The 16,421-nt window shown below is 42.7% G+C and overlaps 3 protein-coding genes and 2 pseudogenes across 3 annotated transcripts; 3 read left to right on the top strand and 2 right to left on the bottom strand.

Moving 5' to 3' along the window:
• Positions 1-589: 589 nt before the first annotated feature.
• On the bottom strand, positions 590-970 carry LOC103070340 (histone H2B type 1 pseudogene; annotated as a pseudogene).
• A 304-nt stretch (positions 971-1,274) lies between these two features.
• H2AC13 (H2A clustered histone 13) lies at positions 1,275-1,727 on the top strand. The gene has a single exon (XM_007449243.1). The coding sequence runs from the start codon at positions 1,277-1,279 to the stop codon at positions 1,667-1,669; it is 393 nt and encodes a 130-aa protein (XP_007449305.1). The 5' UTR covers positions 1,275-1,276; the 3' UTR covers positions 1,670-1,727.
• A 1,624-nt stretch (positions 1,728-3,351) lies between these two features.
• Positions 3,352-8,922, top strand: LOC103071433 (histone H4-like). Its single transcript, XM_007449246.1, has 2 exons — positions 3,352-3,680; positions 8,579-8,922. Exons 1-2 carry the CDS (start codon positions 3,352-3,354, stop codon positions 8,916-8,918), a joined length of 669 nt encoding a protein of 222 aa, XP_007449308.1. The 3' UTR covers positions 8,919-8,922.
• Positions 5,723-6,109, bottom strand: LOC103070885 (histone H2A type 1-H). Its single transcript, XM_007449244.1, has one exon. It carries the CDS (start codon positions 6,107-6,109, stop codon positions 5,723-5,725), a length of 387 nt encoding a protein of 128 aa, XP_007449306.1.
• Positions 6,423-6,803, top strand: LOC103071163 (histone H2B type 1-L pseudogene; annotated as a pseudogene).
• Positions 8,923-16,421: the final 7,499 nt, after the last annotated feature.

Genomic DNA, 16,421 nt, shown 5'->3' with positions numbered 1-16,421 from the left:
GTCTTGTTCCTTAGTTCCTGCACTAGCGTGTGGCATCGTGGTCTGCTGTAAAGTGATACGAGAAAAAGGACTATGCAGTGAATGGATCTGGAGTTCCTGTACACGTAAAAATGGCTTCCATTCACAATGCTTACAGGCTCCCAGGCGCACTTATAGAATGTGCTAAACTGCAAACATTTTAACCTGGGGCTTCCTAACTGTGAAATTAAACTAGTATCTAAAGGGAACCAGTCCAGTGACTTCCTGGATTTCCCTGGCGTCATTGTTGTTCTCGAGGTTTTCAGGTATTGTCTGTCCAGTCAAAACCTGGGGAGACGGGCTATATGAATCAAAGAACGTAGTGTTGACACCAGAAGTGCTCGCCAAAATGCACTTCCTTGTCTGAACATTTGTCAGATAAACACCAAATTTGGGTTAAACGTCACCTCTTCAAATATTACCCAAATCCAGCAAAGACACCTCCTCTCTCCCCGCCACCTCCCCTCCTCCCCCACACGGAAATGACAGGCAAGGCGCCCCAGCTCTTTCATGAGAAGTGTTAAGTAGCTCTGAAAAGAGCCTTTGGGTTTGGTAACGCCTATAAACACATTTACTTGGAGCTGGTATACTTGGTGACAGCCTTGGTGCCCTCAGACACGGCGTGCTTGGCCAGCTCGCCGGGCAGCAGCAGGCGCACGGCCGTCTGGATCTCCCTGGAGGTGATGGTCGAGCGCTTGTTGTAATGCGCCAAGCGGGACGCCTCGCCCGCGATGCGTTCGAAAATGTCGTTAACGAACGAATTCATGATGCCCATGGCTTTAGACGAGATACCGGTGTCCGGGTGGACCTGCTTCAGCACCTTGTACACGTACACGGAGTAGCTTTCCTTGCGGCTGCGCTTGCGCTTCTTACCATCTTTTTTCTGGGCCTTGGTCACCGCCTTCTTAGAACCCTTCTTCCGGGCAGGAGTGAACTTGGCAGGCTCAGGCATGCTGAAGTACTGCGATCGAAATGAAACAAAGGACCAGGGAAGTAAAAGGCACTTTTTTAACAACAAGGGTTTATGCAAATGAGGTGGGATAAAGGTTTCTGGTGATTGGTGATTTTTCTCCAATGACGTCATAGATCAGTTTTGCCCAATCAAGGTAGGCATCCTGCATAGTCGCGTTTCCATTGGCCTAAATGAAAGTAAAATGTTAGCCAATCGTATAGCTTCCTTTTCGCGCCTAGCAGGGCCTATAAAATATGCGTTTTTAAGTTTTTGCTTATCTTTGATAGTGGTTGTTGATTCCAAACCATGTCCGGGCGAGGCAAACAAGGGGGCAAGGCTCGCGCCAAGGCTAAGACTCGCTCTTCGCGGGCCGGGCTTCAGTTTCCCGTGGGCCGAGTGCACCGCCTGCTCCGTAAGGGCAACTACGCCGAGCGGGTCGGGGCCGGCGCGCCGGTGTACCTTGCGGCGGTGCTGGAGTACCTGACGGCTGAGATCCTGGAGCTGGCGGGCAACGCGGCCCGCGACAACAAGAAGACGCGTATCATCCCGCGCCACCTGCAGCTGGCCATCCGCAACGACGAGGAGCTCAACAAGCTGCTGGGCAAAGTCACCATCGCGCAGGGCGGCGTTCTGCCCAATATCCAGGCTGTGCTGCTGCCCAAGAAGACCGAGAGCCACCACAAGGCAAAAGGCAAATAGAAGTCTGGATTAGTTTAATGCAGCTCAAGCTTCTCAAACCAAAGGCTCTTTTCAGAGCCACCTACAGTTTTTTGGGAAGAACTGAGCACTAGGTTTATAAAGCTTATACTCTAGATAATACTTAAGACCATTATAGGTGAATTATACCAACCTCAAAACTTGTGTTAGGAAGTGATTTACACTCCATGTTAAAGTGTGTGAAATAACCTATAAACTGATTCATCAGCATTGGCAGATTTGAGGGGTTATGTGGAGTGAGTCATTCTTAAGTATTGTCACCTTCACCTCTACCCATCATGAGCCTCTGGAAAACACAAACTTCTGGTGGAAGGTCAATGTGTCTTTCTGTGGCAGTTTTAAGACACTTGTTTTCTGGGTTCTAGACATCCTGAGTGTTCAGGGATCAAACCAAGCCTGTATCTTAGGTCAGGCCATTTTTGGAGCTGTAAGATTTCTGAGAAAGACCTAATTTCACATCAGTGTACATTACCTTTTACATTGCTGATTAAGGAAAATTTAAATACTCAGGCTTCTTATTGGAAAAGTTAGCTGAGGTGCCTGACAATTATAGTCATTGTTTATTATTGGGTTCTCAAGTATTTTCCAAGCTCCCTTGCACCCATCCATACAAACAGGTGTCTATAAGTCGATGATCATTCGTTTCAGGATAAAAATGCTAAATTCTAGTTTAAAATGCCGTTTTCTTAGTCTTTTTATTGTTAAAAGACCCTGTACTGATGGGATTAGATCATTTTTTCCTTAAAAAAAAAAATAGCTTGCCTTGGAAATTTCTAGGCCCTGGGGGGAGGGGGAGGATCAGATGTATCAGATGCCAGGCAAGGAGACTCTCCTAAGGTTCTGCCAGTTGCTAAGGAACTATTGGATGTAAGATGCAAACTCAAGAGGTGTGTAGCTTGCAGGAAACATAGGTTACTGGTGGGGAATTAGATTCTTTAAAAACAAAGGAATTACATTCCTAAAACAGAAATATAAATTGTGCTGCAATGGAATTGTTTTATATTAACTAACAATGAAAAGAAGTTCATGTAAGGATGAGTTTCCCTATGAAGTTATTAACCCTTTAATTCCTCACATGCAAACCAGATTGTACGTACTGAAAAAAATTTTAAAGTTCTTAAAATTCGTGTTTGAAGGAAAGCTGAGGGGTGATGGTACAGCGCTGCTATTAACCAATTGTGGCCACTGATCACTGGATATGTGGCTAGTTTGAACAAAGTAGTGGACATGTAATATACACACTGGATTTCAAACAGTGCAAAATAAAAAAAATGTGAAATATCTAACAATTATATTGATTACATGTTGAAATGAATATTTTAGATATATGGGGTTAAACAGAATACTATTAAAAATAATTTCTTCTGTTTTTATTTTGTTCTAATGTTGCTAGAAAAGTTTCTGTTTCTTATGTAGCTTGTATTTATTTCTACTGGAAATTGCTGTTACAGAGCAAACAACTTTACAGGAAAAATGAAAAAAATTGAGGTCACAGATAACTGACACTATCGGAGGATTGGGGGAACAACAAATAAAATTTTCGAGTCCTAACCAATCCGGTTACCGGTTGGATAGTCCTGGTCTCCTTTTGTCCAATCAGCTTGTGACTCTCGCTATAAATAGGTGGCTAGGGGGCGCCTTTATGCTCGCTGAAGCATCTAGTCATGGCTCGCACTAAGCAGACCGCTCGCAAGTCCACCGGCGGCAAGGCGCCGCGTAAGCAGCTGGCCACCAAGGCGGCCCGCAAGAGCGCGCCGGCCACGGGCGGCGTGAAGAAGCCGCACCGCTACCGGCCCGGCACGGTGGCCCTGCGCGAGATCCGCCGCTACCAGAAGTCCACGGAGCTGCTGATCCGCAAGCTGCCGTTCCAGCGCCTGGTGCGCGAGATCGCGCAGGACTTCAAGGCCGATCTGCGCTTCCAGAGCTCGGCCGTGATGGCGCTGCAGGAGGCGTGCGAGGCCTACCTGGTGGGGCTCTTCGAGGACACCAACTTGTGTGCTATCCACGCCAAGCGCGTCACCATCATGCCCAAGGACATCCAGCTTGCTCGCCGTATCCGCGGGGAGAGGGCGTGAGCCTGAAGGTCTCCCATCCACCCCAAAAGGCTCTTTTCAGAGCCGCCTACATGCACACTGAAAAAGGACTGTTTCCCTGCTAATTATTGCTACTAGCTTTCCTTGTGGGAGACGGGTGAACTTTATACATTGTGATTTAAGTACCCAGGTGTATGTGTTATTTCTATCTCCCAACTTAGTAAAACAAGTGGTTAGATCTTCCTTACATTCCTAATTTCTCTCTTAGGAAACACTACTGCTACGATTAGACTGTTAGATGTAATCATGCCCATTCCTTTTCTGAGGGGGCTTGTGAAATGTAGGACCTATCATTTCCACATGGGATTTAGGGTGATGCTAATATTTTACCAAGTTAAAATTATCTAATGCTTTCTACTTGGATTAACACCTTAAGCAAAAAGTAATTGAGTGTCCCCTCCCAGGAATCAGCCTTCCTATGGGAAAAAAGATTTGATGGGAAGCAGTCGTCCCCCACCCCCGCCCCGGGCATATCTAAGGCCAATTTCTAATCAATCAGATTGGTATTCTTGAGTGTGTAAACAGGGCCTTCTGGCTTGGGGAACTGAGATATTAAGAGGGGCCCACAACAGAGATGGCTCTTTCTGCTGGCTGGGTAGGGCACCCTCCCCTGAATATATGCAGTCAGTATATTGCTTCCCCAAGTAATCTTTCAGTCCTCATTTGAAGATTTATTCAGGGGAAATGAGCAGTCCTAGTTATGTGTACATTTCTAATTATGTGGATACAAATATTCCATGTCTCTAAACTATGTGCTGAACTCCGGTAGTGTTATCCTTCTACCTAAACTTTTCTGGAATTTCAACATAATTTCATCATTCCATACAAGGAACTTGGATTTTTGCTATAGTAATGGCTCACAAAAATGAATACTCAAGACACCAGACCATTTTGGCTTATGCTAATGGGTAGATGGTGATGCCAAGTACTAAGATAAGATTCACTGGGAAAGTAGTGATGATGATGTTCAGTCTGGGATATACATTTTGAATTTCCCGGAGATCCACAAGAATATCAGAAAGTAGATGTATGTGTATGTCTGAACTTGAGATAAGTCTGGGATGGATATAGATTTGGAAGTCATTAGTATATATAAAGCATTTGAAACCAAAGGACTGGCCTAGAGATCCCTCTGGCTCTTCCTCTCTTGTGACCACTCTGCCTTATTTGCCAGTATCGAACTTTTTGTCATTTGCCTGCACATACCACAAGCCATGAATTTAGTGACGCTCATTTTCTGCTGGAATCCCTACACTTTCCTCTATTTCCCGACTTCCTTTAATCCTCAGACCAAGTGTTACCTCTCACAGATCTTACTCCTCTTTGCTCCCCTTATATTCTGAGCTTACTTATCTTGCTACATTGTTCTTTATTTACTTTTGTTTCTCCCCATTAGATTTTCTTTAGGACCGGCGGCGTCTCATTAACATTGTATTCTTAATGCATGGTATCCAAGTGCGTGATATTTGTTGAAAACAAGCCAAAGTAACGACTGGGTATCGTAGCATTTTAAAAGTCTAAAAGCAAATTTTTTAAGATGCAGGATTTACTGTCTTTCTACTGACACCCCAAATGAGTATTATTCACAAAATATTATTCACTTCGGGGCCCCTCCAACAGATGTTTTGGCTTCGTAAAAACTCACTTATGCCACTTACCTAAGTCCCACATATGGACCTAAACAGGTATGAGTCAATAACCTTGCAGCTTGACTTTGAAATTAGTCTAACACAAATATCAATTTTGTTGACAACGACTCCTAAGTAGCAGCTCTGAAATATGGAACACGAGAGACGAGAATACCCTAGGACTGAAGCCTAACTGGAGACTAACAGTATTGTACTTCACAGAACAAGTTAAAAATGTATCAAGGCGTGTCACCTTTTTTATGATGATAGAAGTGGCTCTGAAAAGAGCCTTTTGTTGCTTCCAAACTTGGTCCCTACTTGGCCTTGTGGTGGCTCTCGGTCTTCTTGGGCAGCAGCACAGCCTGGATGTTGGGCAGGACGCCGCCCTGCGCGATGGTGACTTTACCCAACAGCTTGTTAAGCTCCTCGTCGTTACGGATAGCCAGCTGCAGGTGACGCGGGATGATACGCGTCTTCTTGTTGTCGCGGGCCGCGTTACCCGCCAGCTCCAGGATCTCTGCCGTCAGGTACTCCAGCACCGCCGCCAAGTACACCGGAGCGCCGGCCCCGACCCTTTCGGCGTAATTGCCTTTGCGGAGCAGCCGGTGCACTCGGCCCACGGGGAATTGGAGCCCAGCCCGCGAAGAGCGGGTCTTAGCCTTGGCGCGAGCCTTGCCCCCCTGCTTGCCTCGCCCAGACATATCTCAACATCAACCGACGCTTCCAAAGATAACTGACACAAAAACTTTAAAACGCACCTTTTATAGCCCCTGCTGGGCGCGAAAAGAAAGCTATACGATTGGCTAACATTTTACTTTCACTTAGACCAATGGAAACGCGACTATGCAGGATGCCTACCTTGATTGGGCAAAACTGAGCTATGACTGCACTGGAGAAGAATCACCAATCACTAGAAACCTATACTGCACCTCATTTGCATAAAGCCTTGTTGTTAAAGAGGTACCTGTTGGTGTCCTGATTTTTCGTTTATCCCTTGTATCGCGTTTCTTCGCCATGCCTGAGTTTGCCAAGTCCACTCCTGCCCCGAAGAAGGGTTCTAAGAAGGCGGTGACCAAGGCTCAGAAAAAAGATGGTAAGAAGCGCAAGCGCAGCCGCAAGGAAAGCTACTCTGTGTACGTGTACAAGGTGCTGAAGCAGGTCCACCCGGACACAGGTATCTCGTCTAAAGCCATGGGCATCATGAATTCGTTCGTTAACGACATTTTCGAACGCATCGCGGGCGAGGCGTCCCGCTTGGCGCATTACAACAAGCGCTCGACCATCACCTCCAGGGAGATCCAGACGGCCGTGCGCCTGCTGCTGCCCGGCGAGCTGGCCAAGCACGCCGTGTCTGAGGGCACCAAGGCTGTCACCAAGTACACCAGCTCCAAGTGAGTCACTGATTGCAGAGCGGTTGATCAGTTTCTCACACTCAATGGCTCTTTTCAGAGCCACCTACACTTTCCAAAAAAGAGCTTGTCCGTTGTTAGGTCTCTTTTGAAATGTTTCATGTTTTCTTGAATGTGTAAGTATAGCTTTAGATTAAAAGTTTGTAGGTTTTGGGGGGAACCTTGATTCTCATGCATTTTTGCATGTTCGTTACAGTTACCTTTCACTATTATAAGTAGATTTCGTGTACTTAGTGAAGAACTAATAATGCACGTATCCTTCGGTTTGCAGAAGTATTTGAAGATAACTCATTGCACTGCAAGTAGCCAGAGCATCGCAATAACTCCTGGGGTTTTCTTTAATCTTATCTCTGAATCCTATCCCGATAAGCTACCTAGTTTCTGGGTCCTATCCAATAAGCTACTTGGCTACTTACTGCCTATGAAATTGAAGTAAGGAATTACTCCTGGAGGATTCAGAAGTCGAAGGTATTAGTTGACAAGGAGGCCGAATTCGCAGCCAGTGTGTCTTGAGTGCTTCCTCCCTAAGCTGCAACGGGCCCATAATCTTATGCATTATTAAAATCTCAACCTTAATAGTTGGAAGCTGGGGTAATTTTAAGATCGAGTGCTGACAGTACTTGATGACTTAAGAGTTACGAGACAGCACAATGTAGGTTGTTCCATTTTCTAGTTTCTCACCTAGTTCCCTCTCCTTTCAATGTACCCCACCTTGCTCCACCACCTCCCATATGTAACTGTAAAATGATAAGCATTGTTAAAGGGATTAGATGGCTTTTAGTCATGGAGTAAACAAGAACACTTTGAAAAATAAACCTGAGTCCTTTCTCTTGTAAGAGAAAAGAGTTGGAAATTTTAAAATTTTTCCTTCACCTCTTCAGTTCTCTTTGAAATGATTATACCTTTCCTATGTGCAGGAATGCCTGGTGCCTCTGAAAAACCCAAAGGCGTTTTTTTCTTGAAACAAGTTACAATGTTTAAAACATTTTAATGGAAACACAATAGGAAGAACTAGTGTCCCCAGTACATTACAGAAATTAAAGAGGGTACTTTATCACTGGCAAATAAATCTATAAATCTTGCTTGCTGACCACTTGATCAACCAGACAAAAGAAAATCATCTATCCCCAAGTTAATTCTGAATGTAACAAATAGATTTTGGAAACCACAGTATATAGAACAGAATACAATTTTAGTAATAGCTCCAAGTATGATGTTAAAGGCATTTCATTGGTGGAGAAAAGAATTATTTTAAAAATCTGGCTGATTAAGGAATTGCTAGGGAATTGTTTAAAACTGTGCTATGGAGAATTCATGGGAAGGAATAATAAGCAGACATTAATAACTTGTTATTAAAAACTCAAGGGAAATTGAGTTAAATACACCAGTGTAAAGAGGTTTTAAAAGGGCATATGCAGCATTGCATACATTTTCTTTGAAAGAATATGTGCTTTTATCTATTCAACAAAATACCAAATTAGCTACCAGCAGTGATCTCTGTGTGGTGAGATAACGAGTTTTGCCCTTTTCCACAACACTAATGTTTTGCGTGCGCATTCAAAAGCAATTGTTAAAGCCTTAAAACATGGTAACAAAATAAGTTACCACAGTGTGAAACAGTACAAAGGAACAGAGAAGGCCTCTTTTTTTTTGTCAAATTCCCCTCCCCCGCTTAGGGAGGGACTTCCCGCCTTCAGGTTCTCAGTTCGGTCCGCTACCGGACGTGTAAAAGCTTGCATTCGCGATCCGTGGAAGCTAAAGTTTTGTTGAGCTTCAGCAAGTGCACGTTATGTCGGGTCGTGGGAAAGGCGGGAAGGGTCTCGGAAAGGGGGGCGCCAAGCGCCACCGCAAGGTGCTGCGCGACAATATCCAGGGCATCACTAAGCCAGCCATTCGGCGTTTGGCCAGGCGTGGTGGTGTCAAGCGCATCTCCGGCCTCATATACGAGGAGACTCGCGGGGTGCTGAAGGTGTTCTTGGAGAACGTGATTCGGGACGCTGTCACTTACACCGAGCACGCCAAGCGCAAGACCGTTACCGCCATGGATGTGGTCTACGCGCTCAAGCGCCAGGGACGCACCCTTTATGGTTTTGGCGGCTAGTGTTCAGTTTTGTGTTTGTTACGTTAACAAAAGGCCCTTTTCAGGGCTTCCTACTTTTCGCTTGTAAGGAGCTGTGATTCTCTTATTTTTTCATTGCTTGGAGATGTTAAAAAGTATTGTACTTTGGGGCCTCCCTGGTGGCGCAGTGGTTGGGAGTCCGCCTGCCGATGCAGGGGACACGGGTTCGTGCCCCAGTCCGGGAGGATCCCACATGCCGCGGAGTGGCTGGGCCCGTGAGCCATGGCCGCTGGGCCTGCACGTCCGGAGCCTGTGCTCCACAGTGGGAGATGCCACAACAGTGAGAGGCCCGCATAACGCAAGGAAAAAAAAGAAAAAAAAAAACAAAGTATTGTACTTTGGTCTGCGAAATTGTTTTGTGCTTACTCTGGGACGCGTGTGTTCCCAATCCCGCTTAGGTACTGCAGGGGTCGTTAGGATCGCTAATCCAGTCAATTATATTCACGCTGAGTTGGTATGGTGTCTTTATTTATTTGTAAAATTTGCTAAAGGAGGTAGTGGGGAAAGTCCTTGCAGATACCTACGTTCGCTACTACGTAAATTTTTCTTTTACAAAGTAATTTTTATAGTTTAACCACCTATTAAAAGTGGGGTAACTGTATTAGTTAATACACTGTACCACTGGCAATAAGTCACACAATCTGGAGTCTGGCAGTGTTACTTGGAAAAAGTGTATTCAGATCCCAAAATGAGAAAGTGTTTTATAGAAAAAGAATTCGTCTTTAAGGTTAGTGACATCCCTGCCCCTCTAAAGGTAATAACTATCTTGTCAGATCAAGCTCGCAGGCATGTTCTATGTGCCTGGAGGGATAGTCAGTAGCCTATTACTGGTCTGGATCACTTATTTACCACAAAGGATAGGGAGAACATTTTAAACTTAAGTTAGTCCACTCATAGAGTCAAGTGAGTAAAAAGGGTTTTTTGGTTGATTTTAAAAGGCGAGGCTCATAATTAGCGCTCATTAAGTCTTAATTTATGTATTTGGTGAAGTGGTGAATGTTACTGGTGACAAGAACTGGGGAGGGACAGTTATAGTAATGGATTCAGATAAAGCAAAAGTACAAAATTCCTGGTCCACGTATGGAGAGCACATATGTTTTATTTAGACATATTTTTCTTAATTTTTTGTCATTAATGTAAGCATGTTAATGAAAAATGTACTTGTTTTCTACTTGTGAAAAACCGTCCGACTTGGCACCGCTAAGCAGACCCACATATATTTTGGACATAAAAAATAATCTCTCTGTTCAGGATGTAAAAGATAAAAATAAATATTTTAGGAGATGTAAATGTCCTGTTTTGTGACTTTACTACCAAAGGGATGCAAGATGGTGAAACGTTTAAGCATAATCATTAGAAGCAGATGGCTTGGGATTAAACCTATACCACCATTCTCTTGTGGTGAGAACGGGTTAAGTTACACATCTTTTCTGGGCCTTAGTTTCTCCATTTATACAATTGTGTGATAATGATATTGATACCTCTCTCAAAGGATTGTTTTGAGGATTAATGAGTTGAGAAATGAAAAGCGCTTAAGTACAAGTGCCTGACAAATAGTAAGTGCAAAGTGAAGCAGTTATTACTCATTTATGCCTCATCCCTAATTGCATCACAACCACATTCCAGCTGAGATTCTCTAGTCTGTTATGGGGCCATGGGAAGTACCCTAAAGTCAATATGTTTTTTGAACCAGTTTTTGCACTTGGAGATATTATCTTGATTATTCCTACAGTGCCACACCTCTTCGTTTGTACTCACATTCTGGGTGGTAAATAAAAGGCAGGAGGAGCCTTCCTTAGCCTTCTGAGGATGATCACAGCATAACTGGATAGGTTTGCTGTGATTTTTGTCTTTCTCTTTCTCACTTTCTATCAACCTTATCTCATTTTTCTGAATAGCCATAGAATTTAACTGCCAAAGAGAAACCCAGACATCATGTGGACAAAAGATCTCTTATGTGAAGGTACATAAGAATTACTATGAAAAAGTTGTTTGTTTAAATAATAACTGGCCTTTCCCTAGACCAGTTAATCAGAATCTGTAGGATTGGGTCACCTCAAATACAACTCATTAGCACTTCCCACTTCTACTGGTCCCACAGGCCTTTTCAAATCTAAGGGGAAATCTCGGTGTTTTAATACCATCTTTTCATCAATTTCAACTTTAAAAGAATGTCTCAAAGGCTGTGGAACTCTCAGACCCAAAGCTCAGACCCAAATTAAGGGACAAAGGATCAATCATCCTTTGTTGCAATGAGAGGGCCTGTCCAGGAGTTCAAGTCCTTACCTTTCTCCCAAGAGAGGATTTAGTTCAAAATTCATGGGTTTATTTTATCTGTGGTTAATGGATTAAAGTTTGTTGCATAAAAAGCTCTTGCTATAAACATCTGCTAGGTTCAGCGTTTATAGAATCGAGACATCAGAAACCAAGGACAACTTCTTGGCTTTCCTTTCCAGCTGTACTGGGAAAACTACCCTTAAAAAAGAAACCATAGGAGTTCCCTGGTGGCGCAGTAGTTGGTGATCTGCCTGCCAATGCAGGGGACATGCTTTCCATCCCTGGTCGGGGAGGATCCCACATACTGCAGAGCGGCTAAGCCCGTGTGCCACAGCTGCTGACCCTGCACTCTGGAGCCTGAGAGCCACAACCGCTGAGCCCGTGTACCACAACTACTGAATCCCGCACGCTCTAGGGCCCACGTGCTGCAACTGCTGAACACGCATGCTGCAACTACTGAGGCCCATGCGCCTGGAACCCATACTCCACAACAGGAGGCGCCGCAATGGGAGGCCCACGTACTGCAACAGAGAGTAGCTCCCGCTCCCCTCCTTGCCACAACTGAAGAAACCCCACGCGCAGCCACAAAGACCCAATGCAGACAAAACAAAAAACAAAAAATACAACATAGTCTACACTAAAACCTTAACAAATAGAAAAAAGTATCGTGACTAAATACCCTGAGAATCAGCATGTATTACTTAACACAGTTTCATTGCTTGGTCAGGACTCTAACCTAGTGAGTACACAGGAAAGCTCTCAGTCGATAGCATCAGGAATGTTGGTTAATAATTCATTTATTCATTAATATTACTGAATGACTGCTGTGCTTCAGGATTGTACTTGGGCACTGGTGATACAACAAGGAAAAAAAGTCTCTTTTTACTAGGGAGGGAAAGACAGAAAATAAACTAATACACAATCATTTTTCTACATCCAATGGCCAATTATTAGTCTTCATTTTATTTGACCTATTGGAAACACTGACATAATTGACCCTACAATTTCTCTTTGATATACTTTCTTCACTTGGTTCTCTCTTACCAGAGGGCCCATATCTATTGTTAGCTCATCTCTTCTCCCCAGACCCTTAATGCTGGGGGACACAGGGCTAAGTTTTTACTACTTCTTTTTCTGTACTCACTCGTTTGAAGATCTCACCAAGTTCAGACTTTCAATACCATCTGTACATTAATGACTTCAAATTTTATATTGCCAACCCAGGCTTCTCTCCTAAACTCCAAACAGACATACACCCAATTTCTTTCTCTTTTTCTTTTTTTTTCTTTTTTTTGGGGGGACTGAGGTTCCTGGTGTTTTCCCCAAGAGCCTGGCAAATACTCAACATAACCACAAGGGGGATGTTGTAGCTCTAGATGCTATTCAAAGCAGGAGCCTGAGAATGGGGCAGCATGTATTGTATTTGCCAGTGTGAAGGACAGGTTTTGGGGTTGTTCTGCAAATTAATATAGCCTACAGCCGGATGGCTTGAGGAAATAAGCATGAGTCTAAAAAGAGCTGGCTGCAAATGAATAAGAGTGGACGGTTAGATCCACGGCTGGGTGATGCAATTATTCATCATACAACACAGCACTGTATTTCATTTCTCTGTTGTCATTTCAGTGTCATACTGGAAAGTGAAAGGAGCTGGTACATAATTTGCATGTGGGTAAATGTTTACCAGACAGAACAGGTGGCTGTCCAATACCTGTGCATACTATATTTTAAATTATATTCTAACTGGCATGATTTTTTTTGTGTGTGTGTGGTATGCGGGCCTCTCACTGCCGTGGCCTCCCCCGCCGCGGAGCACAGGCTCCGGACGCGCAGGCTCAGCGGCCATGGCTCACGGGCCCAGCCGCTCCGCGGCACATGGGATCCTCCCAGACCGGGGCACGAACCCGTGTTCCCTGCATCGGCAGGCGGACTCCCAACCACTGCGCCACCAGGGAAGCCCCCCTATATTTTTTCTTCACGTGGATGTTTGACATCTTAAAGTTAACATGTCCAAAATAGAATCCTTAGTATTCCCCCCTCCTAATCTTTCATTAAAACACTCCCCCATTTAGTTGATAATTACTTCATTCTTGTCCATTCAATTCTTCTAGAAATCCTCTTGATTTTGCCTTCAAAATATATATGGAAACATCAATTCTCTGTACCACTATGCTACCATCCTGGCTTGAGGACTGTCTTCTCTCCCCTAGGTTACTGGCTTCAGTTTCCTTAATATTTTTCCTACTTCCACATATGACTCCCCACTGTCCTGTGGGAAGGTACCTTGATGCCCCAGTAGCCTCCAAACACACTACCAGGCAAGCTCTCCCATGGCATAAAAAGACTCAAATTAAATCAAAATGTTGGGGATGCATGATTTTTTAAATCAGTTTAAACACATAACCTGAGACAAGGGGAAAGATATGAGGTAAGTTAAGACTTAAAATAAGGTTTCAAGGAGATGGGCCACAGTAGCTGAATCATGGGTTACACAATGTTCAGATATCGTTCTGCTGCATCAAACTTCCTTACTGATGGTTTGGTTATGAAGCCCAGAGTCCAGGTTTGGGCAAGAAGGTCCACAGATAGACCCTGGCCAGTACCTATCAAAGAGAGATTATTACCCCTGGCCACATCTGTTGCTCACCAATCTGCCTGCCAAATAGCCATGGGTTTTATTTGTGTTATCTTGGGCAAAGGACACATGGGGGCCAGAATGGATAACCCATATCCCAAATATATTTAGTGTATCAGGAATATTTAGTGCCTCATGTATCCCAGGCATATTTAGTGTCCAGGTGTATCTGGTATAACTAGTGCCTCAAGGATCGTGCAGACCTCCTGGTCCTTTCTCCTTATACTTAACACATATGTGCTCTACTTTCTAACTACTTATCTATACAGTACTTAATGCATCTTATGAGTTTCATCCATCACACTTGTTTCTCTGTAGCAGAATTAAATCTCTGCAAATAGTATAAGAAATACATATTTCATAATATTTAGGAAGCCAAGAATTTAAGTATACTCAGACCTTTAGATAGGTATTTTATAATAGAGTATTTAAATTTTTATCTTTTGTTTAACTTGGTCTGTCTTTTATTAATATGACATAGTTGTGAAAAAGGGATGAAGGCTTACTTGTTTAAGAGGAGTGGTTAGTTCTAAGCCTATATTAATAACCACATTCCTATGAAAAAGGATTTTGTATAAAATCCAATCACTCTTCTGTATTGTTTTGTAGACAGAGCCAATCAATCTATATTTTATATTTTCAAAAGTCATTGTTAAGTATTACTGTTTATCAAAAGTTCTTTTAATGGAATATTTTTCTAAAATTTGAGGAGTCAGTTTGAAAAATATAGCAACTGAAGGTATAAAAGCGTTTTAGTAAAGGACCTTTAGCCACAATCACATCAGTTCATTCAGTCCAAAGTGATTAATTCTTGGGAATTCCCTGGCGGTCCAGTGGTTAGGGCTCCACGCTTCCACTGAAGGAGACACAGGTTCGATCCCTGGTGGGGGAACAAGAATCCCCTCATGCCACGTGGCCAAAAAAAAAAAAGTGATTAATCATTGCTTTGTTGATCTTGGGTTAAGCAGCCTGCTTCTAATACGGCTTGCAAAATCTTAAATCAGACCTGTGGTAGAGCCTGACAGTATCAGGTACAGTTATTTATTAAAGTTCTTTTGATGTTTCTTCTGGAAAACTCAATTTCAGATCTGTTTTGTAGCAGGGGCCTTTAGAGATAACTGTATGGAAAACCAGCAACTATCTGTTGATGATAAGAGAGAACACGTCTGGTCAATGTATTATATTAATCAACATTATCAGTATGGAGTAGGATAGAATCCCCAATTTAGATATGTATTATGAATACTGAGGACATTGACATACCTCCGAGTGCCCTTTGATATATGCCATAAAGTATTTGCTGCTATTGTCACCAAATGAGAGGTATTTATACCTAGGAACAAAATCTGTTGGCAGTTTTTTGTGTCTTTTATATGCATATAATTATGATCTACCCAACTTATAAAGTATAACCGTTAAACATTTATATCAATAACATTTTATCTGGTTAACTTAGGGATGTATAGTTTCCTCTTTTGATTTGCCCTCTTTTTTCAAATATTGCACAATATATAGAGAACAATTCTCACAACTGTATATGCTTCATTACAAATATAAATGAGAGAACAAACCTTACTTGTGGTCTAGTGGTCACAACTACAAAAATAATTTAGATATAAATAGATAATACCTTAATGGCTTCAATATTCAAAATTTGGGGGTCTGGATTTAGAAAAAGTAATATGAAAAAGAAGTCAGGCTATGAATGTAATAAGAGATTTCTACAGCCAAATACTAAAATATTGGGTATTAGATAACATTTAAACTATACACAGAATCCTTAGGGATTTTTTTTTCTTTTGATTGTTGGGTTTTTTCTTTTTTTCTTTTTTAAAGAACTGAGAGACTTTTGTCAAAATTATTCGAGAAATCAGTGGAAAGTCACAAATAGTAATAGACCCTCAGAAAATGTTGGGGAAATATAATTAAAAGCAAAATCTCCCAGTTCAGAAAAGCTCTCCAAAGAGGGAGTAGGAACAGAAAAGTTTTACTATTGCATAAGCATTAAACCTGAATGTGAAGCACGTCACAGGCAATTTGCTAAAGGGATTGCAGAGCAAAGAGAGAAATCTCTTTTATACAGCTAAATGGGTACAACCCATTCAAACATTATGTAGGCTTAGCAATTTGCGATCTTGTGATAAGGGAAGTTAGGCCTCTTTCCGGAACAGATTGTGTTATCTTCCTTGATTGTATTTCAAAGAGGAAACATTCCTGAGCTGGGAGACTGGCTAGATGAGTATTTAGCAGTTGACATTATGAAGATTAACTACTGATGAGGCAAGGGAATTTTTAACTTCAGCTATAAAATATGTAAATCTGGTCATTGTTTTCTCATTTTTTGTACATGTGGGCAATTGTCCTTTAGTCTGTGTCTCTGCATTAGTCAAGCTTTCACCTTTGTCTTTGGGTTTTTTCCTACAGCTTCTAAGACCTGTGGGAAGATACTAAGGTCTCCTTTGAGGTTAGGTCTGGATTTCCTAATCTGTTAGGAAAAACTCTACCAAGGATCTTATTTTAATTAGTTCTCCTAGTTTAGAGGGCTGCCCTGTATTTTTTCACCGTAGAGAACATTT

The sequence above is a fragment of the Lipotes vexillifer genome, unplaced genomic scaffold (assembly GCF_000442215.2).
Source record: "Lipotes vexillifer unplaced genomic scaffold, Lipotes_vexillifer_v1.1 scaffold657, whole genome shotgun sequence".
In the NCBI taxonomy this organism is placed as follows: domain Eukaryota; kingdom Metazoa; phylum Chordata; class Mammalia; order Artiodactyla; family Lipotidae; genus Lipotes; species Lipotes vexillifer.
The sequence above is the reverse complement of the archived record's forward strand: the minus strand, read 5'-3'. Positions and strand labels throughout refer to the sequence as shown.